This window comes from Chanos chanos, chromosome 5 (genome assembly GCF_902362185.1).
Source record: "Chanos chanos chromosome 5, fChaCha1.1, whole genome shotgun sequence".
Taxonomy (NCBI): domain Eukaryota; kingdom Metazoa; phylum Chordata; class Actinopteri; order Gonorynchiformes; family Chanidae; genus Chanos; species Chanos chanos.
In genome coordinates, this window is record NC_044499.1 from 18,748,968 (window position 1) to 18,775,404 (window position 26,437).

The following is a 26,437-nucleotide window of genomic DNA, read 5'->3' on the forward strand; positions in this document are numbered from 1 at the left end:
AGAAAGGCATCGAACTTCAGATCATTTTTCATTTGTAAGAATTCAGTGCAGGGATGGTCCTCATTTGTCAAGTGACAAACACTTAAAAAGTCCCTTTAAACATGATACACTTACAACTTAATCCATCCACACTTCAAAGACAAGCTGTCTAAATGTCTCAGGGTATGGCAAAGTCTGACTCTAAATCTAAAGATCTCTCTCTCTGAATGAGCCTACCATACAATTTAAATGTTCTAATAATCAACCCAGAAAAAACAAACAAAAGAAAAAGCTTAGCATATTACAATTTCTGTATCTGACGTCAAGATCTTGCATCAAGTACTTTCATTATGCTTAATTATTTAACAAGTTCCCTCTCCTAAACTTTGATTCCAGCATTCAAACTCACACTCTGGAACTTTCTTTTAAACACTGATTCAGTGGAAGAAATTGTTCCTTGCAACAGATCAAAGGCAATCTATCAGGAGCCTTTGGGCAGATCAATTATCTGCAGTGTTTCCACTTTACAGCTTGTTAGGATCAGACCTATGAACGATTCTGCTGTTTTCAAAGGCAAAGGACTAATCAAATGGTCCAGTCTTGCTTTCCCGTTCCCAACTCTCTGATATTTACATTTCACCCTGTAAAAACTCCAGCTTGCTCCTGGTTCCAGAAAGTTATGCCTCTCACTCAGTCATAACATAAGAAGAGGCTGTGATGTCTTTATAAAAAAAAGAGCCTTTACAAAGAAAATGGATGAGGTCTGAATACAGAGACAGAATAAAACCAAACAAAAAACAAACAAATAACACTACTATGGTTGGCTGATCATAAATCAGTGAAGATCTTTAGAAAAAGTCTTTAGGTCAACTTTGAGATCCATATTTCTATTTCTAAACAATTCAGGAGATCTACATAAAAGTATTACATGAAAGGTATCACTCACCACTTTTAGATGAGTGATTAAGAACATGAAAACACTGTCAAAGGGTAAACATAGTTTTTGAGTGTCCTCTGGCAAGTATCAATGAAAACCTTTTTATGAAACGTTCAATAACAATAATAAATAAAAAACAAACAAATAAAAAAATCAACAGTAATAATAAATCTGCCAGTAGCCAGCTACGAACAGTCTGGCTAACTGACAACATTCATAGCTCATCTAGCGTGGCTGATTAAACGTAAACGTAAGGGGAAGGTGTTTCTTAATAAAGGGAAGCATTTCCGCTCTCTCACATGTAAGTCGGTTTCTTCTCTCATTAACAACTCGAGAAGCTGCGCTGAAGAGTCGTTCGCTCTCAACACCAGTGCGTGGCGCTGATAGAAATTTGTGAGCTGTGGAAGCCAAAGGCAGGAACCGTAGTTGTAGTCCTTTGTATTTCTGCCTCCCCTTGTGTTACAAATATTACAATTAGCAGTTTTACTTTCTTTGTTTTCAAGTTTAAAGAAATTCCAAATAGCTGATATGATTCCAAGTTTGATTGCAATACCAGGGCTCCGCTGTTAGTTTCGCGGCAAGTTTACAGGCCACATCATTACATGTCAGCGTACTCGTAATTGGAAGCATTAAATTATGATGCCGATACCAAGTATGAGTGTTTACCATGCTGTATCAGCCCGATATGAGTACAAACGAGTAGTATTGGGGCATCACTAATTTACATCACACCTCATTACCGTTATTATTTCATTCATAAAAACTTCCTTTGTTTACATTTAACAAGACTTTCAAAAACACTGAGGATCCCTGTTTATATTGTTGAGCAGCTAAGGAACTGACCACTGCTTGAACTTGCTTTACGGCCATTTACCTCAGTGATACCTTATAGAACGTCCTTCAGCTATGCTGGACACACATTCACCACAGCAGACTAACTCTCTGAGTCAAATGGAGTGCTTACGTGCGCTCTTTGTATGATAAGACGTGGAATAGAGGTAAAGTCATTAAAATTGCCATCCCCTCCCCAGACGAGATAAGCAGAAGCTCATTCAGTTTGCCCGACCCCAATGATTAAGAGGCTAATTCACAAGCCGTCAGTCAAGCCACGCAGTAAACCGATTTTTTTTTTCCCTTCTCAAAAATGAGACAAAAGCTCTTGAATAATACATGCGTTTTCCTCCTTCATCAGGCAAAAACTGTTCTCAAGCTAAAAGTGCATTCAAAGTCTTTTTTCTAATATAATTTCAGTTCTTTATATTCAAACCTAATCCAAGGGTGGAAGCCAAATGAATACTCTAAATTCCTGTGGTCTGCCAAGAATAATAATATAAAAAAAATTAGAAAGTCCCCCAACCCTCTGGAACCCTCTATAATTAAGATCTATGTAGCTATAAAATGTGTCAGTGGTGTCTTCAAATACTTCATGCCAAATGGAAAAGAAAAAAAAAAGGACACGCTCTACCCATGTTTACACAGATTAGTCATCGGCGTGTGGAATATAACACAAGAAAACAATTACATCTGAGTTACGTCGAAGAAGAATAAAAGTGAAGGGAGGAGAATCCGTGACGTCCAAGATCCTCTGTTAGTCATGAACATCATCAAGAACATCATATCCTCCACTGATTTTGGATGCCTGTCTAAAAAAAAAAAAAAAAAAGAAGAAAGAAAGAAAAGAAAAAAAAAAGAAGAAAATTACTCTGTCTCTTACCAATCTCTCTTTGAAGACCATTTGTCTCAGCCATTTGAAGTCAAGAGGTTTGAAAGCTGAGAAGACAAACAGGGAGTCCTTCTCGTAGCGCTCGGCCTTCTGAATGGCTCCCTCGGGATAGGTTATTCTCATCGTGGTCTTAGTCCCCACATCTTTAGTGTATCCACTCACCGGAGCCTCGTTCAACCTACACACAAATCATTTCCAGGTCACTTCCTTCTCTTTAGTTTACAATGACAAGATAAACCTTAATGCTACTATCACAGCGTGAACCAAAAATCACTGCCCATCATCTTTCATTTGTCATATGAGCATGTTAATTCACCTCTACCCTCATCTAATGTGGGCAGTAATATTTGGTTTGATTCAAAAATAGGGTCACCAGACGATATCTCACCTTACCACCACGTCATACTCGTCAATACGGGAGCCCAAAGATTTATTGGCAAGGATTCCTCCATTACCCACTATGACGCACCTTTTACAGCTCAAACTGCAGGAAGAGAAGAAGAGCAATTATAAAACACTGTGGATTATGACACCAGCTTGCATAGCTCTTAAATTCTCAACAGAAACTTATGTGTTCATTTATATTGCTAAGAATGTAAACATGACTTTTAAACCTGCCTATTTCTCTACAGTAAAACAACAAACGTTTTTTGAATAATTATATGCCTGTAAAACGTAAGGGAAGGAAACATCTTTGAGTATGATAATTTGTGTTATGTGTGTATGCTTGATTTTACCTGTCTAAGTCTGGACCCAGTCCATAATTCTTTGTAGCAGCTAATATAACATCTATGATCCTTTCTGCAAGAGAGAGTTAAGACAGCAAACAAACAAATAAACAACTGGGACAGATGGAAATGTCTCCAGGTGATAATTAGGGTATTTGCAATCCTAGCACTCATCTGATATCTCAGTTTGACATTTTAATGCACAACACAGATCACAGTTGGTGGTCTGATGCAGTGGGACGATTCTGTTATTCATTCAGTGTTAAGTCAGTTAAGTCAGTTTTCAACAGAGAACTTTATTGGGAAGCAGAAACTCAGTGACACCGCAAAGGAAAATGCAGCCCTTTAAAAGAGGAATGCCATTTTCAAACAAGAACATTCCTCTGACAAAGTATGCAATTTACTGTTCTCAAACTCTTTAAGTCCACTGCTGAAGTAAAATTTACAGAGATGTTTGGTCACAGGGAACATTCCTACGATACCCCAGTCAGTACTCAGGGAATCCAGATCGTGTCTTTCATTGACTAACGAGTAAGACATCCCATGGTGTTACACAACAAACATTCAAAAGGTGTTAGGACTGAGGAAAGAATCTAACACGCGAAGAAGAATCAGGAGCTGCACTCTGTCATACTACTGGAGCAGATAAGACTGGGGCTATCAACCTAGAACAGAACCAGAACCGACACAGCTCCGCTTACATACAGGCCTTTTAGGAACAGAAACACCGCATATTAAGTGCATGTCCCGATGCAAATCTCCAGGGGTGTGTGGGTGGGTGGGTGGGTGTGTGTGTGTGTGTGTGCATGTGGGAGGGGTGTCACATAAACATGGAAGGAAACAGCAGGCCTTTAAACTTAATATACATCTCAGGACCACAGATAGTGAATATTACTGATAACAGGTTTGGCCTCTTAACCGTTCCAATGATTTAAGAGCTCTAGGAAGCACCAGTCACTGTCTGCATGAGGTGTTGATGGTTGGTATCAAGCATCGCCAGTGATCCCATAAACAGAACAGAGACCACACCAGAATAATTACACTTTTAAAAGCTACATCGACAAAAGAATTGTTTAAGCAGGTTTCTGAGAAAAAAAAAAGAGAGACAGAAAAAAAACTGTTGAGTTTTTCAGATAACAATGTAAGCAATTCAACGAAATATCTCTTCAGGTAGTTAAGTGAGCCCTTCACCTTGAACCTTAACCATTAAAGCAAACATTTGTTCCAATAAAATGAGCACTATGTCACAAAAACAGAGAGCTGACTGGTACCTGAACAATTTAAAGGACAAGCCTGAAGTACATTCAAATTCTTTCACCCTCCTCGCTCCATGTTCCAAAAGGCCAAGCCAACTGTATAAATAAGTTCAACTACACTCACCATCCACTTTATTAGAAACACCTACTGTGAATCTCATCTGTTCACTAGCTGCTTTATGACATATACCTATACCTACCTTACAGCTGGACTATAGAGGTGTACAGTTACAGACTATAGCCCACCTGTTGCCATACACAATTTGTCAGGCACCCTACTACCTGTTCACTGATGGTCAGTGTCTGGCCATAGGACCACTGTGGACCAAATATTATTTGGGTGGCAAACCATTCTCAACACACCCCAAACAATGATATAGAAGAGGTTAGTCAGAAACCGGCCACTCATGAAGGGCTAGAGGACAGTTAAGACAAACTGTGCGTGGCAACAGATGGGCCATAGTCTCAAACTGTACAACAATAAGGTGTGACTACAAGTTGTTTCTAATGAAGTGGCTCATGAGTGTATAAGTCAACTGTGCGTGCAATGGTGCATGTGCTGCATATCTGGGGGAGGCCCTCCACTATGAGTCATCAAAAAGTATGTGTCTACACTGGTGAACATAACCAACCTATTCAAGGCTCTTAAAAGCCTTGACAAAACTGTCAATTCATTGCAGCTGAACCTAACAGTTCTTCCTTGAGTCGTGGGGGAGATATAAAAGAGTTCCTGAGCAGACTTTGGCACTTTGAAAAACAACAAAATTACAATCACAACAATGTGAGTGGATTTTTAGCCATTATTCCATTGTCCGGTATAGGATTTGCCCCTATATTCATAATGCCAAATTATAAGACCTATAGGTAGCCTTATGTTATACATAGTAATCTACACATCTCAGAGAAAAGCATAATCTAGGGGAGAAATCACAACGTGTAGGTGGTCACAGATGTGACTTGAAGAAAAAAAATGAGTTTAAAAAAAAAAAAGGAGAGATCTATTTTTATGGGGTTTTTTTCTCTCATTCCTGATTTGAAAACCTTTGTTGAGTTCTATTCAAAAACCACACGTATCACCTCCCAATGTGAATGTGGCTAAAAAGGAAAGCATGTTATTCTCACGATCCGTAGCGAAAACAGAAACCAGGTGTAATGTAAACATGGGGCCACTCTCCTTTGAAAGTCTTCATGTGTGAGGAGATGGAAGCCCTTAACAGAACACAAAGGTTATATTCAGCATGCCCTTTACGTGCACGTTGCCCTCAAGTGCTGGAAAATTTGACAAAGTGCTCAAAATCTAAGCTATCTTTTCAGATAAGTCCTGATGTAATCTCAAAATTTCAAGCAGCATAGCTGGAGATGACAGGAAAAGTGCTGATAGTGACAAAGGGAAGATTATATTACTAGCCCACTGACTGGTAGAGAAACCATTGTATGAAATCATTTAGACACAGAGGGCTTTTAAGAGGAAACAGAAAAGAACTCAAAAATATTCTTTAAATATAATAATTTTTTTATCCAGTATGTTGCACAGCTAATTTGACAAATGACATTCTCAGTGTTAACACTGGGAGAGACAAGAGAGGTCTTTTTTTGCGGTGTCTTCATACAGAGTGCTGCTGGTGGAAATCATTTGTTAGAACATGACTTTTAAAGTTCTTTAGGACTCTATGTCATGAAAAAACAGTTTCTGCTTCCTGGGATAACGAGTTCTACATACAAGTTTATCTGCCTCTGAATGTGTAGTTTAACAGATAGAACTGAGAGGGAGGAGACAGTAAGAACTAAGAGTTCAGATATAGGGACGGCACGTTATGAAGAAGCAGGTCATATATTGAAAGGCAGAAAGGAACAACACTGCCAAATGACAACAATTATAACAAGAGGCCGAGAGTTCCATACCTTGTGTCTTAAAACCAAACGGAGGTAAATAATTGCTGACTTTTGCGAGCCGCTTGAAGTTCCGGTCAAGAAACATTGGTGCTGGCTTTACAAACCTGCAACAGAAACACGCATGTTAACTCAAGTGACTTCTGCACAAGTAAAGGAGGAAAAAAAAATGTACACATCTTCATTTTCACAGCTCCAAAAACTGATGACATGTGGAGAGGGTGAGACATGTGGAGAGGGTGAGCTTCCCTGAAATAAATACTGTGCTGAGGCTTTGGTCGCCTTATGAAAAAGTTTTGTTAAAGTGCATACAGTTCCAACACATTACTGATGAGTGAGGTTAACACATTTCAAGAAGGCAAAACAGAAAAGCCTGGTGGTCCCTGTCTCATGTTTCTAATGACGATCAATTGAGTAAAATATCCAACTAAGCTTCACTTGCAATGAGTGATCTGAAGAATAACACAACAAAAATCCTGTGCCAACCCCCAAAAATAATAAACATTTTTGAGTTATGGCAAACAACCATAAAAACGGACACGCTCTGCCAACAGAAATTCTATCAGAGCAGACACTGGGCTACAGCCTGCTGACTTTTTAATGGGACAGGTCTCTGAGGGCTTGGGCTCCATCTTCCGCTTTTGACCTGTGGTTCCTCTTTTAATGCTTCTGGTTAGAGTGTAACACAGCGGGGTTGTAGCAGCACAAATCAATCATGTGTCACTGACTCCTTCTCATCCCTCACTGAGTCAAGGTAGAGGAGGCTCTGGCCTGAAGCCATTTCCCTGGACGCGCCTTTACCCGGCTGGATGTGCAGTTTTTAGAGGTGCAGCAAGACGATGGATATCCGTGCTACTGACCCGCATCTCCTCGCAATCATTTCTTATCTACTGAGCTACTCTGTCCAGGGGCTTTCTGCCATAAAGGGGAGAGGGAGGTGGAGGAGTGTGTTTTAAGAGTGTGTGTTTCAGAGATTTTTGGAGTTATGTTCAGCGCTTGTACAGTCTATTTCTGTTACATTTTGAGTAACATTTTAAGAGAACTGTTAAAGAGCTAAAGATATTTTTTTTTCAATAGTTACAGCATGCAGTGTGTAAAAAAACCTCAGTAAATAATATATGTTTTAAGATTAAGGCATGTTTATACTGCCTTTTACTTTTAAACATTAACAACACAGCAAAAGAAAATTCTAGAACATTATGATTTGAGAACTATGATGTTTCTCTGTTCCAAAGTTATCGCTAAGAGTGTACACAAATATTTCTTTTCTCTAAATATTAATGCTCTGTGAGTGTGTTGAAGCATGCTTCTGAAACCCAAAGGAGCCGTTTCCCTTAGACAGATTGTGAATGTGGTACTACTGGAAGTATGGTGGACAGTGCTTGTCTGTTTTTACAACCCCTCTGACACACTGAGGCTATTCCTCATTACAAGGACAGGGACTCTGCTGCAACCTCAGCCAGCTTTGAAGATTTTTCATTTTTTGACCATATTCTTTACAGTACATCTAAGACACAAAAGAAAACTTTAGCTCTGAAGATAAGCAACTAGAAACCTCAGCATTTAAATATGAAGTCATGGCTGTTTTATAGTAAATGTAGCGGTAGCAATTAGCGGGGTGAGGCCGGGTGGGGGGCAGGGGGCTTAAACCAAAACCAGGTTAGGACCAAAATACATCAGCATCAGTGTTAACAATTATGTAATGTACATTAGCAATCCAACTTGTTTAATGAAGCTACTTAAAACACCGCTTACAATTGCTAAGAAACCTTGTGCGCAATCTATCATGTCCCATAGCTTCTAGCATTTCAGTAGCGTGAAAGGAGAAGAGCTATTAGATTATAAAGAGCCGCAGAAGCATGGGCCTGTATGAGAACATAGTCATTACATGTGGAACTAAGGACATCCCAGCCGTGTTTACGCTGCGGCAAAGGTTTCTGTATGGCTCAGAGCCCCGAGGAGCAGTGCAACAGTGCACCACATGTCCTTAACAACATCTGCACGGAGAACAAGAAGGTCCTGTGACTCCCTCTTCTGTCATCACCCGCTATCAACAGCATCTGCTTTACCGACAGCAGCTGAGAACTCACAGCGTGTTCGAACGGTGTCCGATCGAATCAGAGCGGGGAAGTGTCCATTATCTGTCTTTAAAAGAAAGTGATAAAAAGTGGAAGCGCAGGAAATTGAGAGAAGAGATGGATGGGACAGCTGTTGGCAAGCGGCCGGTATCCGATAGAAAAGCACCCCTTTTCCATATACTGGCTGTTTAAAGGCCAGATGATGTTCCACTGTGTGGAGAGGAAAAAAAGAAAAAAGAAAAAGGGAAGAACGGTCACCCAAGGCACTTTCCTTGTATCACCTGACAGAAACAGACGCAGTGAGGCCTTGCCAAAACAAACTGTGATTAATTAATGTGTGGCTTTTGGGGCTGGGGCTGGGCAGGTTATAAATAACAGGGTGTGAGGACTCCAGACCCTCAGATAGACAGGGGTCTGCTTGTCATAAAGGACTCCCAAACGGGAGGCCCAGGCACATTGTGCTCATTTCCTCAAGGCTATCTCTCACTGGGGGCAGTATTTTCATAACCGCCTGCTCAAGTTCAACCAAGACATTTGATTTAGGGCTCCAATACAAACAATTTGGGAAAGGAGAGGAGGGGAGGTGTTGAAAATAAATTGGATTCTGAGGGTAGTCCAAGGAGTGAACAAACTCTGTGCCAACACAATTTTTACTTCGAGGGGCTTTTTCTGACATAGCAGAATAGAATTAAAACCCTTTAGCAGCCATAACTGTGTGTCACTGCTAATTAGTCAATATGAAAAACATTAAAACTAGGAAGCCTTGTTTTACATCTCAAAGACATTTGTAGGGTGATGAGCAGTAATAGCCATATAGCCATAAGCCTTGCTCTTAATCTGTACTATCAATCAGAGAATGAAAGATTATGCAAACCAAAATTAGTGCAGCAGTTGTGAAGGCCATACATGTGACAATGCTTTCAAATATAGGTGATGGTTAACTTAGGACATATCCCGATGGGGTTAGCTCCGGAGCTGTCTAAAGAACTTGATAATGCTGGATACCCGCAGTTAATCAACACCTAGAATGTCTGACCCCGTTCACTGAGGCTATCTAAGGACAAGGTCACAACTTGGGTGGGAACGACAGTTTATTCGGTCAATTCAGACCACGGATAAAACCTACTGGCACAATTACACATACACAAACGTGGTAAAATAATGCAAACTTGCCACTTTCTTGCACGACACCCACTCAGCACTCCCCGCAAAAAAAAAAAGAATGAGTGTAGCAATATCTAATAGCCATATCAAAACCAAATCATTGTATTTCAAAACATCATTAGGAGCAATTTAGCAGTTAATACAGCAGCGTAAATATTTGTGTCTGAAATACAATGTGGTAGCTATTAGTTTTTCCTGCAATGGCACACGAGAATATGGAGTGCCTCGACCAGCCACATGTGTTAATTAGAGACCCAACTGAGACGTAGTTAACACATGCACTGTTAATTGGTGGAACAGTTGGCATGTCTTGGTCTCTAATTCAATCTCTGCTGTTTTATGAGGCCCCTAACTGCTTGTGCTGTGACACACATCTGGGTGATCAGTTTACTCCTTGGCTCCTGAGGCAAGCCCTTTGACAGCACAGGTTATCATCTAAAAATTGACTGGTGCAATGATTAATTTTTTTTTTCCCCTGTCACAATCTGAAAATTCAGAGGGACTCATTTCCAGTGGACATCCATCAATAAAATCTTGTTATGAACATCATGACTTTAAACCACAAGAATACTATGCAGTGGTGAAAAATGTTCCATATGTTAAACAATGCCTGTTTGCTTCTTGGACTTAAGACCAAAGATGGTTAACAATGGAAACTGGATGTAAGCGGATAAGAAGACCCACAGGCATCAAAGGCCAAAGACATCATAATGAGCCACTGAGTGTATTGTGGATTTAGTAGAGAGTTGAAAGAATTGTCATGACATCTCCACCGAGACAGTTTTAAAAAATTCTTCCAGTGCCTATGAGGGGAAAAAAAAAAAAATCAATGACCATTTCCACAGAGGGGCTAAAAGAGAGACATTGTGGTACAAGACTGTACAAGGAAACGGTGGTTTGTAGTAGAAAGCCATGAATTAGCCTACAGATTCAAAGAATCAGAGGAGCTGCTCTCGGCTTTCTGTTGAGTCAGAGATATTTAGGAGATTAGCCTTGGGGCCCCACAGCAGAGAAATGAGATAGTGTCTTGGGAATCACTGCAGGCCAAGAGAAGTGGCTGAGGAGACGCAAAGTCCAAAATGCAATGAATGGACAGCAGCGTCCACCAGGAAAAGCACATAAAGCCCGACTGTGTGGAGGTCATGCTCAGTCAATTAGTGGTAAACCCCAAAATCCCTAGAAAAAAAAAAAAACCTTTCTCTCATGAGTGGTCTATGCATGCTTTCACTTTTGAAGCCGTGGACAAGAAGGACCTTAAATACATAGCAAAGAAACACAAACTAAAATTAAAAAATCAAAGATTGAAAGGGTCTGGACACTGAAAAAAAAAAAGTAATGATAATAAAGGAATTGAATCTGACACAGCATTCACTCTGACCTTTATGCTTCCTTCCTCTCCACACTTCCTGCCTAATCTTCAAAGATTTCTCTCAGTTTTTCATCACCCTTTTACACCAGTTACATCGCTTCTATCACAGGAAATGAATAAGGTTGAAAACTGACAATTTGGGCTGCAGACAAAATGTTGGCTCCTAAGAGGCCAAGGAAAGGTGCATACCAAATGAATAGGTGGGTAAAGCTTACTTTGGATAAATAGCAGTCATTTTGGCGGCTGCATAGCCAGGCTTGCACGCTCCTTCGCTGAGGTTGCCATACTGGTACACCAACTCTGGGGGCCTGCAAACATATGTAGACCAGTGAAGGAAAAGAGTTTACATCTATACATTATGAAAGTGATTTAGAAGCTGACATGCGGCGGGCAAAGGATTTACAATGATAATTTACAGTACACAGTTTTTGATGGGCACATTACATTTTTCTATTGTTTTGCAGGTTTCCCATCATTCACCTTTCCACAGTTTATATTGAGACCATTTTCTTATAAACTTTTGGGCTTTGAGACATTTCTCACAGAGTATTAAGAGGTTATGAAACCAAAGAGCGGTGAGGTAGGAATAAACTTAAACCCCCCCCCAAAAAACCTCTTCATTTATCATATTAGCTAAAAACCCCTCAAAATAGTTTTTTGGGGGAGATTGTTGAAATAATCAGTTTGATGTTGGAATAATCAATAACGTCCGTCTCACTGGATGAGGCCGAGTCGAAACTGTCATACCAGTGACACTGTAGCTCCGCTCATTAATAATTGGCAGTACACTGTGAGAACAGTTCAAATAAACAGGGAGAGGGGAGACATTTCTCGCCATGAGAGGCCAGGCAGTCAGGCACTGAGGTAGAGCAGTGTGGGTGAGTGAGGATGGATACACTCTGGCTGGACCACCTGGGGAAAAATGCCAATTCACTTTACTGTAGACTAGCGTTCAAAGCCGCCAAAGTTTCAAATGCGTTTTTAGCGGTTGGGATCGCGTAGCACTGTAATCGGAATAAGGTGTCCATTTCTTTTTTTATCACATTCTGATGAACGGGCTTATCACGCAGGAATGAGGGATCTACAGCATTGCTGTCAACGGTCCATGTTATCTACTGACCACACAGCACCACCTAATAATTTGTTTTCAAAAGTCACATAGTCTATGTTAAAGCAATGAGTTATTTATAAAGTTATTTAGCTTGAGCCATCATGGTGATGAATTAGTGGGTCCAATAGGACGGTGTTGTATTTTCCCTAACTGACAAGCCGGAGTCTTTAAACACTAGGGTAAGTGGTGGACTATAGCCAGGGAGGTGATAAGGCACACCTCACAGACAGTTGTACTCACAGCGTAAATGAAGTCTAAACCTGTCTGAAGCTTTGCTTATTGTACAAGAGCACAGTGTGGATGGACATGGCTTCTCTGATGCTCTGTGATGAGTGTCTGGGGTGAGGTGTAGGTTTGAGATCTCTGGCGCCTTTGAGCAAAAGAACTAAACACTCAAACAGCTACCACAAGTTCTCGCTATACTCACACCAACTCACTACATACATACATACATACATAGAGGTGCACTTATACCTCTTAGATTGTAAACCTATTGAAATACAAACAGGAAGCACGTTTCAAAACAAATGTTTGAACTTAGCTGTAGCAGTTTTAAGAAGAGTTTACTTACAGCTTTCCATCCAGCTTCACCAGGAATCCTTGCTTATCATACACTGCAGAAGCAAAAGAGGAAATTAACAATCAGAGACACCGCAACTGTCGAACAAAGACAATGACTGTGGGATACAAGCAGTCATTTGTTTCTTTATTTTTATCAAAATCTCTTTTTTTTTATGTTTGAATCCTCTAAGGCCAGAAAAATCACCACGGGCAGAGTTTTAACAGACTCCCAAGTCAGTAGATGGTACATTTCCACTGAAATGTTCCACTGAAATATTTCATGTCAAGCGCTCAGTGAGAGGTTAGACAGTGCACAGCAGAACGAGCGAGGTTAGACTTGGCCGGCCAGATCATTCCTTTTGAAAATTGAAAATAAAACTGAGAAAAATTAGATTTCACAGGCAGTTGATGATCACCTATGGGGCAAAACCTTTGTCAGTCCATAGGTGCCCTTGAAGCTCTGCAGATATGGAAAATAAAAATAAAATAAATAAAAATAGCGATGAAAACAAAAGGCAAAAGTGATCCTACTAACATCTCACCAGAGTAGGAAAAAATGAATTAATGTTAAGGTTAATATTAAAATTGGGGCAACAGTTGCTCAGTTTATTTAGAGCATCACACCAGGAACTGGAGAACTGCTGCTTCAGTTCAGAGGTAGGGTACCTAAAGATGTTGTCTCAGTGCTGGATGTTACATCTCTCCCCTTCTTCTGGCTATTGCTGTTGTGCCCTTGCACAAAACACTTCTACCTCATGTTGCTCCTAAGGCCTTGCCCCTGTCTCTTTTATCCACTACCATATCAGTCTTGAAAAAGACAAACTGTGCTACACCGTCCTGCCAAAGATCAATAAAGGATTAAACACGTACACTTTCACCAGACTATTCTGTTCTAAAATATGTCTACATTGGAACAATAAAAAAACATTCTTATTTGTGTCATGGACTACTATACCCTACAGCAGGTCTACGGGAATCGGTAAAAACATGGCCCTATAAGAACAATATCTATTAATCAATAGCTTGTTCTATTTAGTTTTACCCTGTCTGAAACTCAAACAATATAATCAGTAAAATACACAGTTTGTGTATCTGCAGGTCAGAACCGACTAGAGCCTACAGACCCGAGGGCAGATCATTTCTGAGTGTTGAATAACTGAAGCAAAATAAAACCCACTTGCTAATGGACAGATTTAAGATGTGGTATAGAATCAATAGTTATTCTTAAAAGAACCCTTAAAGGCATGATCATTTCTGCCCATGTTAAGTCTGATAACTTCATGTAAACTTCACTTAATTACCTACCACATGTGTGATCCAAGACTGTGGCACAAAGCCATGAAACACACAGATCTGACTAGATAGTACTGAAATACTAAACTGGAACACCATGTAATTCACCTAAGCAAATTACGTCCGTTGTCTCACTACGAATTTATTATTATCCTCAAACTGTGAGAAATCTTAAGTCAAGTTAAAACACACAGCTACTTTGCCATAAAATATACAACTGAGGCCTCACTCTACTGATATTCTGACCTATCAGATTTCATATACAATGCATTGTACCGTATACCATATCATAATTCATATATAATTTACATAAGTTCAAATAAGATAACAGTTGTTTAAATAGAGACATCCACAAGCAGTTAATTGAGAAGAGAAAACACATATCACGAGTACGTTGCGTGACAAGAGGACACAACACAAATTTTAGCACTAAACCTAGACAGAAATCAAAGGAGGGACCCATCCCTGGTCAAGTGGACAGTGGAGCAGAGGGGGTAAGAGGGTAGTGTTTGTCAGTGCTGCGCTTTCAGTGATATGCCCAGGGTGATGCAGCTGGCGTGCTGTAAGAGGAAGAAAGGAAAGGATTTGCCGGTGAATGGTTGTCCATTGCATAACCTGGGGCATGAGGCCTTGTAGCACTGTTATATGGCGTTGTCAGTATGTAGAGAAGAAGCGTAATGTCACCATCTTTGAGCAGCAGGTTTCAGGCAGGAAGCATTAAGAGTCTATCCAAAATAAAGGCCGACACAACCTGAGGTCAGATGTCTAGTGACTTTGTGTCTCTTGCCATTCCACTTCTCAAAGACACACAATGTATTTTCACTGTTCCAGGAAAGGACAGCTTAAGTAAATAATGACAACAGCAATCATAGTGATGGGAGTGAAATGCGGTGATTCGATGTCTTGCTCGTTTGCCAGCCTAAAGACAGCTGAGGACATAGAGGTAGGATTTCTGCAAAGTCATTTTAAGGAGTAAAGGGTTACCAAAACTCCACAGTGATGAAGACCTATAATTCGTTTAATTTAGTGATCGTGTGTGCCACGGAAACTATTACTGTACAGGAGTTTTAACCACCTATAATTCCTCTTGCAACAATGTTAATATAATGAAAGATACACACATTCATAGATTAATCAGATGTGTGAGTAAAACTGCAGGAGGGATGGATTTTTGTTACCTCTAAATCCTCCTGCAGCAGCTTTCACATAAGGGAAAAACACACACATTCACATACTCATTGATTAGTCAGATGTTTAGATAAAACTGTGTCTAGGAAGAGTTAAAAGGCAAGGACAAAGTTACTCTCACACAACTGACACTCTGGCAAAGCAAACTAATATTGGGAGGTCACAGGTTCCCACACAGCTTGACCTCTGTGAAGGGTTACGTGTTTGCTTACTGGATGGACTCTGATAAATCCAATATCACGATCAAACAAGTGAGTTTTCAGGAAGCAAATACTTTGCTTTGAGCACACAACAGCTAATTTAGAAGTTAATCTTCAATCACTTGGTAGCATGTAATTTTTCACGAAACAGGATGCAGAAATTCTGAAAATCCTCTCTCCTTGTAACTAAATATCTGTAAGTGTAGAAAAGAAATTTAGGGTCAACAAAGCTTTAATTTGGTGCGAAAAAATCTGAAAACAGTACAATCCAGAGATGGCGGACCTCCCAACATCTCTACTCGCTTTTGAGTGTTTTCAGGGTGCGTTGTTTTTTTACAAGGGGGAGGTTAGGCTTGTACCTGAGCCTACTATTCGTCCCACGGAGACGATGCTGTCCACCTCTGGCTCTGAAACAGAAGACCATGGGTTAGCCTCAGCCATGACCATAACAACCAGTGCCAGCAGAGACTCTGTGACTGTGACCCAGTCTTTCCAAAAGCAGCAATCCCCAGCCCAAACCTATTATTCATCTCCCTTTTTTTTCCTTTTTTTGTGACAAAAATCTGAGGAAAGGGAGGTTCGTTAGGTGTTAGTGCCTTCGGTTCAATTAAGGCCAACTTCGGTGTCCCATCACCATTTCAACGCGTAGTCATAACCACCAAGTTTGCATTGCTTTTTCTGGTTAGATGTGTCTGAAGATGTTTGAGCAGATTAAAGATGCGAATTATGCCTTCTCTGAATAAGGAAAGGACAGATGGAATAAGGTGTTAGACAAGCCCTTTAGTGTTCATTTCACCAATTACCCACCAACACTATAATGGAAGGCAAAGTGCCGTGCTGTTTCTACCTTTGACTGCTTTTGCCTTAGCTTGGTTTTGGTTTGCTTTAGTGACAGTAACATTGACACTGACGCTGGTCCCCACGTCTTTTACTGCAAATGAAGGGAATTAGACATCAGAAGAGCTGCAATATAATTTTTGCACTGGAGTTATTATTATAATTTTTTTTTTATACATAACTACACATAGGATCAGGTGAACCACACCGCCACAGACATGATCAGCATTACTGTTATTGTGATAGTAAGAGTTATACAGAAACATCAAAACACATCACAGACCAAATCTCACAGATGGGATGTAATGTGTTTGAAAAATTGAAAAAAAAAAAGGCTGCGTTTCCTTCCTTCTTCCTCTTTCAAAGCCATTCTTACCATTTATCTTTACGATTTGTGCAAAGGGCCTAGCATAACAAGTTAGGTTCAAAGGAACACGTGCTAGGTTCACAAAATTTTCCAAAATAAACTAGGAGCAACTGCGTCAATGTGCTGTTTATAATTAATCTAGCCGCTCTCTTTCCAAAAGAGTTCAAGATGGCAAGACTATCCGAAATAGAAAATCCAGGAGAGAGAATCTTCTGGTTAAAATGGGTTTTTTTTGTTTTTGTTTTTGTTTTTTTTTTGGTCAATCAAATCATTTTCAGAAGGTCAAGTAAGCAAAAATAAATCTTAAAAACTAGACTTATTCTCTTGATTCAAACTACTGGTTATGCAAATACTCCAAAATGATCAAGTTACCTTATTTAAATTATTAGCAACTTTACTGACAAAAACTCTGATACAGTTTCTAATCATGTGTAATGACAAAAAAAAATCTAGGCTAACACTTGAAAATAGTTTTACAGTATTTTATAACATGCCAAAACCAAGCCTTCCCTCTCTGTATAGTTAAGACTCATTAACTGAGCACAAATCCTATGCTAATAGACTGTTAAGTGCGTAACAGTGCTTTACACACAAGACTGGTATCTCTCAAGTAACACAATGTCTAAAAAAACAAAAACAAAATCCAGATTTTCCATAGATGATTAGTCTTCACGTAATAGTGGCATAAATTTGTAAAGGTTGGTTCAGCGAGCAGTTATGCTGAATGTACGCCATCAGCGTTGAGAGCTCTCCGACTGTGGTATCTCAGTAATGACAGCGGGTCTTTCTGAGTGTTGATTTCAGGATATTGATCATTTCAGAAGTGGTGAGTGAGTGACACAAACGTGAGCTCAGGAGTATGTTTGCTGCAATCATTATGGTCTTCTTAGAGTCAGAGCTTCGTGGTGGCAAGGTCGTGGCTCAACGCATGTGGCTCAGGTAAGACACGTACCACTAAACGTTTGCTAATCTGTAAAATGAGAGCTACTTCACACCCTCATATGTGCTTGTTGAGTTAAGGAGAAACTGGCTGGGTTGTTGAAATATGCCTGAGTGATACAGAATCAGTATCACAGTATCACCTAATTTTGTTCTTTGCTCAAGTGGAGTAAAGCTAAGCGCCGCCCTTTTATATAATTTGCCCATACAAGTGTAGGGCTGAATGTGCCTGCTAGTAGACTAGGCTGAGAGAGAGAGTGCTTGTAGGGCAGATGAAGTTTGACTGACAAATCAGAGGAGGTGAGAAGACACAAAGGAACAAAGTCACCTCAATCATACCTCCATCCCACAACGCAGTAAATATGATGACTCTTGGAGCGTAGGGAGACTTTCAGCTGAGGTGTGTGTAGGTACCAAAAACATTTGAAATATGTGATGTGCTTGGCGCTCTTCATTATACTTGGGGGCTTTTGGTAAACTAAAAATGAACGTCATGATCCAGGTGATCTTCTCAAATTGTATGTGCTTCACATTAAACTCATAAAACTGTTCACTATTGACAGTGCAGCCTTATAATCTTCTGTTCTGTGACACCACCAGTCAGAGACTGTGTGCATCTTTGTAAATAACAAAATTTGTAGCTACGTAAGCTTGCAGAATTACAAGGGGCAACTGTTAACTGGATGTTCCTTCAGATGCAATTAGTATATCATGAAAATATACAGTAACAATGCCTCCATAAATAGACTATCGCATAGGTCAATAAAGCTTAACACTTAACAGCATGATGAATAACTAAACTGCAGTATAAACAGGTTTGATATTAAAACTGGGAAGGAAAGCGATCTGACAATTTAGACACTGTCACATGTAAACATTGTTACTATAGTACAATCAGGTCATAAATTATTGTGGAGTCACTCAGTAGCAACTGCAGTATGTTGGTGGAAACATTTATCAGGCCTATCACCAAATAAAGCCATACAGACAAAAAAAATGGGAGGCTTAAGAGATTAAAAAAGCAGCCCTGTGGTACAACAATCTTAATACCTGTCAGTTATCTGATTACTTAAGATCTCCCAACAGAAACAGAGGATTTCTCTTATTGCCTGAGAGAGAAAAGTGCTAGTGACCATTTCCTGGTCATAAGCTCACCCATGTGGACAAACTCTGTTGTGCAAGATCCTCAGAAACTGTCATAATGCCTTTCATTATAATGGTTCTTTTGCCCTCTAGTGGCTGAACATCAACTGGAGGGATAAGCTGTAAATCTCTAAATCGTTTTTTTTTTTTTTTTTTTTACTAACTCTTTAACTAAACCAGGCTTCTCCACTCGTTTTCTCAAACTCTTACATAAATCCCTCTTGGTAAAAATGCAAAGTGATAAGGCAGTTAAAGAGCGTTGATGAAAAGGAAAAACAGAAAAAAAAAGGAAAAGAGGAAACAGCTTGCTGCATTTTTGGTCATACATTAAAAATGAACTAAAGATGCAATCATCAACACGGTTTCTTTAGCAACTATCAGACTGATTACACAATATCACTAATGAAAGCAGGAGGATCACTTTACCACATCCAGGGAGCAGAACATTTCTGAAAAGGGGTCACAGAGAGAAACTGTACTTGACATCTTAGTACTGCTAAGTATGCAAAGGCACTTGACAATCACCTAAATCTAAGAAGCCAAAAATGGCAATTTCTCTGTTACAGAATGATGCCCCTTCCCTTGACTCTACTGCATTAACTAAATATTTCTTGAGTGTTGATAAAACAATGTACAATGAAACAAAAATTCTCAATGAGAGTAAGCATAATAAACATGTTTATTTGAACAAATGATTTATCTCTGTTGAATTAAACTACTCATTTGATGTCCAGTTGGCTCAAACCAATCTAATAAAAGACTCATTATTTGACATGGGTGTGAAAATTATTTTGTCTTTTGTTAGCAGCATTCATCTTCTGCCTGACCTCAGCTTACTATGAGCAAATATCAGAGCAATAACAAGTCAAAAACACAAATGTAGAACGAGACGCCTATTTGTGTCGAGACACAACCTTTTTACAAACACTTCCTACTGCAATTAACAAGTATACGTAGCTATTAATTAACACGCTCTTTGACTTTGCACAGCGCTTGAACAGTTCTGCAGAGGCCATAGTAACTCCAGCTATTTCATATCTTCATGACCAAAAATGCTGTTTAGATCTAACATTATCTGATACTTTAGCTACAATCATTTATTTTGCTGAGGAAAGCCTTATCCTACCAGTTCTACTCTCATACAGTCAGTGATCGCGTGCTTTAAAACTACACCAAACACCCTTTGAAAGCTGTTTTTTTTTTCTTTTTTTTTTCACTCAGCGCCTTTTTTGATCAAGGCAACAATGAAACCACACCATGTTACCACTGTCAGAGTACCCACAGTGCACAAACATCCCACAAGTGTGTTGAAAAATGCATGCAGAATTTCTGTCTCTACTTGATACAAATTATACTCAGTAAATGTGGGGAAAAAAAAACATGAATTCAGAGGGAAACTTTGAAGAATGAAGAATGAGGCCAAGCTCACTTTAAAAGTTGTTCAGTGTCTCTAGGTTTTAAATAATAATACATTGTGACTGAGACACTCTGAGAACTGATAATATTAACATGACCATCAAGCCCACCTATCCCCTCCAGAAAAAAAAAAAAACCCTGATACTGACATCAGTATCTAAAGTCGAGAAAACACGTGTCTGTATGCTTTTTCCAACAAAATCAGGAAGTGCATTTGGTAAGATGAAGAGTGTTTCAAGGATTTGCTATGATAGACACACTAAGAGCGAGCACATCTGATAGGTTCTCAAAGATAAAAAGTTGTGTGAGCAACACAGTGAGCAGGTTTAATAATTGAAATGGTGTTTGTAAACAGTAACAGACCAAAAGGGGCATACTGACGCACTCAAAGTCATTTCAACACAGGGATGAAACAGAATGCGCAACAAACGGATAAAAAGAAAGACAAGGTCAGGTTGTTACTTACGCGGCTTCTGGCCCCATACGTTCAAATGTAGCTTTCCAGAAGAGTAATAGATGAAGCCCAGGACCAGCATGGGACACAAAACAAACAGCAGTTTGTGTGTAGGCTTCATGATCCCCAATCATTCACATCGTACCATCTGGTGCATCCTCTATACAGATAGGAGAACACAGGATTAAACCTTCAGGCTCTGCAGGATGTAATACTATCATTTTTAAACCAGGAGAAACAGAGAGGGAGGTGGGAAAAGCATAATTTTAAAGTTTATCCCGTGCTTGTATGCAGAGATTAACTCATTTAAAATTCTTGATCCAAACTCTGTCCCTTTCTTCCATATTTCTAACGAATCAACTGTGTCTCAAACAAAACTTGATGATATCGACCAAGATTATTGATGATTAACATGAATATTGTGTTCCATTGCAGAGAGAACACAATATTTGTATTTAAAATGCAAGAAGAACAGTCGTTCTTTATTTTACCGGGATTACTTACACAAATCATTGTAGCGAATCTGACATTAAATTAAATCTGAAGAAAAGCGCAACAGAATTTGGTTAATGGACGACATCAACGTTCTACCTACGCATCGAACAAACAAATTTAATGATACTATCTGATCCGATAACACAAAATAACTGAGAAATGATTTCAGTGATCTCTGGTCCGTGTTGAGTTCAACAACAAAATAGGTGGCTCGCTGCTAACATGAATTGCTCTAGATTATAAAGAGACATATGTTTTGATTCTAAATTCGTTCAAGTGGACTAAAATACGGCAATACCTTTCACAAACAACAAATAAAAAAGAAAACGTCCGCAAGCTTTTCCATATGTATACCCATAGGTTGCTATGTGGTTAGCTAACTTTTCATCACATATCCCCTCCTATTTTTCCAGAGGCAGACATGCAACTTCTCCAACCCCAGTGGAGCATGTACTGCACGCTAACCTAATTCACGAGCTAACTTGCCTCTAACGTTAGCTTATGCCTCGGTCTTGATGAAGATGAGAATAACGGTGCTAGCCAACTGCTATCCACAAACCTACCTCTCTCACAAGACTCTAGACGCATAACTGGAGCGAATGTTTCTTATCGTTTCTTTCATCATTGCATAACAAGTTCAAATTTAAGATAAGAAAAAAAGAAAAAAAAAAACAAGCAGTAAATACACGAAAGCCGCAGAGATTAACGAACAGCATTTTCCAGCTTGCCGAAATTTTTTGGGTCTCCTGTTGCAGGAAAGTGCCGTGGATTTTGTGGGCCTGTCTACATTGTTGTACCCTTGGGGGGAGCCGAGTTATCGAGTCCACCCAACAAGCTAACCTAATTTTTCTACCATAAACCCCCCTTAGAGCGGTAGAGCAACTATGGCTAGCACTTTGAAAATAATTACAAACATAAACCATGCCACCAATTACCTAATAAACGGACATTCGTATAATGACAAAGGTACAATGATGATCTGACAATGCGAGAACATGATGACATACAGCAATCTAAAACGTGCTTTTTCTTAATTTCTTTACCTGTCCTTTCCCTTCTCAGACCACAGCTCATCCAAACCAACGCCTAAGAAAATGGGCGGAAAAAAGAATTTCATCGGTTACACGGCCGCATTGTCCGTCCTTCTCTTGCCATATTTATTGTTCCAATTTATGGGTAACTACGGTCTCAAATGGTGAGAAGCCAGACTACTGCGTGGAATAACGCTCCGTCACCGCTCAGGGTGGGAGGGCCACTTTTAGTTGAGAAAGCCAGTGAAGTGTCTACCATCCGCTGCGGTCTCTCTGACAACGTTCGTTACATAGACAGGATTAGAGTATCAGTCCTTCACGTGGGTCTGGCTACTATATTACATTCTGATTGGAACAATGCATTCAGCATTTCATATAATATTATATTCGGAACTGGAACAATGCATCCAGCCTGCCCTTTAGGTGCACTGTGCATTAAAGTTTTGTTGTTCTCTCTCTCTCTCTCTCTCTCTCTCTCTCTCTCTCTCTCTTTTTTTTTAGGAACTTAGAACACTTAGAACAAAGCATATGTCAGCCCAAAGATTTAACTCTGTATTTCAGAACTCAAGCAAATTATTTTGAAATTCACTCAAGAGTTATTAGTGTTTACTGAAGGGATCCTTTATAGACAAAAATGTGTGAATGACTGTTGGTTAATACCAGGGTTTGAGTACAGAATAAACACAGCACTAACATTGTACCACCACTGAATAAGACAAAAACAAGATAGCTTTCAGATGAGCCAAAGACAAGCTCCTTACATGTGTATTATGGTCTACTCTAATATTTGCCTGGGACAGTACATTTAGTCTGAAAGGTGCCAGTGCAGCCTTCTAAAGAGCTTGCTGCTGACCAATCAATAAATATTAAATCCACTTGGTAACACAAGCCCTGAACCTCTATGATTGTTTTCCATCAGAGTATGGAGATTAATCCAAGTGCTGTGTTTACATAGTCATAATGATGTGTCTGGTCCCTTCATTCCCTAAACAGAGCTGCTAGTATTTGTTGATATTTTAGTTCTGGAAACTTCCTACCATTGTGAACAAAAATACTACAATTATGGGAAATTATGCAGTGTCTATATGGAAGGCATCTTCATCTCTACCACAGAAAATATCCACCTTGTGTTTTTTTCCCCTTTCTTTTTTTCACCATTTACATACTTTCAGAAAATAACTGACAAAGACCAGCTTTCTAACAGAATTTAGAGGGACTTTACGTAATCAATAGGTTGCGCAAAAACAAAATGTGTTCTAACAATTTGCCAGTTTCTAATTGTATATATATATATATATATATATATACACACACACACACACACACACACACATATATATATATATATATATATATATATATATGGCATCAATTTGTCCATAATAATGCTTAATAGTAATCCATCAGTAATGTTTAATAATGTTTCCACTTGATCCTTGCTAACATGGCTTGTTTGTTAGAGGGTTGCATGAGATGAACATGTTAGTCATTGTATTGGAAACATATGATATGGGAGGCATAATAAATAATTCACACTTTAAGGAACTGGTATTGTATGGTCTCAGAGCTAAAAAAACAAAAACAAAAAAAAACTCCAGTGTTCCCTCTGGACAAGATTGTTTGCTTCAAGAGTTTATTGAACAATCTCTTAAAAGTGCGATAAAATTGATGCTATCTTTATCAGGATAGGATTAGCCGTTTATCTTCAGATGCCAAAATCCCTGTGTTTCCATTATGACTCTTAGCCACAAAGACCCTATCTGAATCATGGAATTCGCTCAGGGGACATAATGCCATGTATCGAAGTAGACACTTCAAAAAGTTATTGCTTTGCATTTTGCAAAGCCTGCACTACTCCACTTTGAATCCACTTTGAACTTATGTACATAATGCACTGCATATTTATGATGAACAAGGACCAGAAATGTACTCCAAAAAATGCATAACAAAATTTTGAGGGTAATCAAGTGTTTCTTTTGACCAAGAAACATACCGCCTGACACAAATTTAAAGTAGACTTTAGTCAGGGTCTATATCCACCACCATCCCCCCAAAAAAACAAACAAACAAAAACAAACAAATTCAGGGCCCACATCCACCCCCGACCCCAAAAACAAACAAACAAAAACAAACAAATAATTTTTTTTTTTTTTGCATGAACACCCTGTGCAAATACGTCTTCATTAAGCATTGTTTTCAGACCAATGAATAATTTACTACTGCTGTTGTAAAACCATGGATGAGTTCTGCTCTTTGGTTCGTTTAACTGTCAAGAACAGACTTGCAATCGATCAAGGGCTGGACAAGTTTTGGAAATGGAAAGAGGGAAAATGGTTACCCCAAACCAGATGAATTACCATTACTTTCATTAGTTTCACAAATATGTTTCATAAATATGATCAGCTATAAAACTGATACATAATCAAAACAAGTTCCATTAACTCTGTTAATCTGTTGCAATGTTTGAAAAACATTACTTAATGCAGATTGGATCATGCTGTATTTGTGTACCAAGATCAGTATTTCAAAGGGTGGTCAAAGGTTATTTGTTTGTTTGCCTTTTGATTGTGCAGTTATACCTGAGTCACTCTTACCTAAGTTACTCAATACATAAACTATTTCCTCATAGTATTTTTATAGAATTTCCAGAAAATTTTGTCAGAGACAAATCAAATATTATAGGGAGCTAAGTAATTTACTCTGCCGTAGAAAAGTAAGGAACATTCTCAGCAACACTGGTTGCAAGGAGAAGCACGTGACAATACAGAGACATAAACAGACTCAGTTAATATTTTACCTTAGTGAACACCATGGACCATTTCAACACTTCCAACTAGACAAATATATATCATTGTACTGTCCTCTATGCTAAACTGTGTGTTTCAACAGTTGAGAAACACCTGCCACGATCGAATTTTAGCAGATCAGAAAGGGTGAAACTGAAAATAAAGGGAACACAGAGGTGTATATTGTACATAACCGTAAGCTCACCTTTGAGCATCAATGAACCTCAAAGCATCCAGAACAGCGTTTCTCAAACTATGGGCTGTGGACCAGCACTGAGGAAACTGCCAGGCCCCCATCCCCTTGACTGAACTTCCTGCTTTGAAAATAGTAATATTTTATTCAAGATTTGGGAATTTTATGTGTTCCTGCCCGTGAGAGCTTGTTTAACATTCTAGAATCTTGAATAAAATGTTACTATTTTCACCGGGTGAGTGACAGAAGCACCGAGCATAATTTGACCGGCACAGTGGCAGGGCTCTACGGACCGCCAGTTTCCTCATCATGGACCGGCGCCGGTCCATGGCCCATAGTTTGAGAAATGCCTTACCAGCAGGGTTGTAATGTTATGTTTATCAGGAATGACCAGGGATTTTTTATCCTGTGTAAGCTCTGCTTCAGTGATGCAACCTCTGACTCTCAGGAGGCAGTGGACATCAATGAATGGGTCCAAGGCTCTCAGAGGGCTATCTTTAGGAATCCTCTGATCCTTCCTGATGAAGGTAGATCCTTGAGCGTTGACTTCTTCTTGAACAGCATGGATCATGGTGTGTTTGGACTGTAAGAGTTGCTGAACTGAGTTTGCTGACTGACTTCAGTGCCATACTTTGCAGAACTGGACTCATGGGTTAGTATTTCTTCAAGGAGCTGCAATGTGAGTGAGTTGAGTAATTGCCCAAATCAAAGACTTCCAGGTGGGATACTGTGGGAAAAGTGTTGGGACCTGAGCAATTTCACTGAAGTTGTTGTGTTCAATGCAGAAACTCATGCGGTGAGCCTCTGTGTCCATAGTAGGGTTGACTGGTTCAGAGAGGGATGCAAACTACTTTACTATCAGTGTAGGAGGTCATAGACTCAAGCTGCATGTCTCTGAGGAAATGAACTTGGCTAAGCCTACTGCTCAAACTGCAGCACAAAGTTCCAGCCTAGGGATGTATGCTTGGGCTGTGGAGTGTTGCCTCATCCATGATGAAGCATACCTGGCTATTACCATCTGTGTCAGTCACGTAAAGATAGGGGACTGTGTCTATGACTTTGGTGAGGGGAGAAACTTTTGTGTAGGGCCCAAGAATGTGAGCCCACTCAGGTCTTTAAGAGAGCCTTGCTCATTTGACCTACCACTCTTCCATCTGATGTCCGAGTGGGGAATCCAAATCACTGTTCTCCTGTCTGAGCTCTCTGAGAATGGCCTTGCCTTCGATGGTGACTGAGGTGACAAATTCCAAAGGGTCATGAGTGTTGTTTACAATTCATAAGACACCTCAGCATGTAAAC

General features: G+C 39.5%; 1 protein-coding gene across 2 annotated transcripts in view; it reads right to left on the reverse strand.

The window, feature by feature from the left end:
• Positions 1-22,488, reverse strand: part of st3gal3b (ST3 beta-galactoside alpha-2,3-sialyltransferase 3b) — a 38,247-nt gene extending 15,759 nt beyond the window's left edge. Inside the window, exons 1-10 of one of the 2 annotated variants that reach the window (XM_030773586.1) lie at positions 22,172-22,488; positions 20,646-20,793; positions 16,325-16,408; positions 15,837-15,884; positions 12,807-12,849; positions 11,340-11,432; positions 6,526-6,620; positions 3,377-3,440; positions 3,028-3,123; positions 2,631-2,817 (exon numbers count right to left, since the gene is read on the reverse strand). In XM_030773586.1, the coding sequence (XP_030629446.1) occupies positions 2,631-2,817; positions 3,028-3,123; positions 3,377-3,440; positions 6,526-6,620; positions 11,340-11,432; positions 12,807-12,849; positions 15,837-15,884; positions 16,325-16,408; positions 20,646-20,754 (819 nt within the window). In that variant the 5' untranslated portion in view covers positions 20,755-20,793; positions 22,172-22,488. The remainder of the gene's footprint in view (positions 1-2,630; positions 2,818-3,027; positions 3,124-3,376; positions 3,441-6,525; positions 6,621-11,339; positions 11,433-12,806; positions 12,850-15,836; positions 15,885-16,324; positions 16,409-20,645; positions 20,794-22,171) is intronic. The other variant, XM_030773587.1, reaches the window with a different exon arrangement.
• Between the last annotated feature and the right edge of the window lie 3,949 nt (positions 22,489-26,437).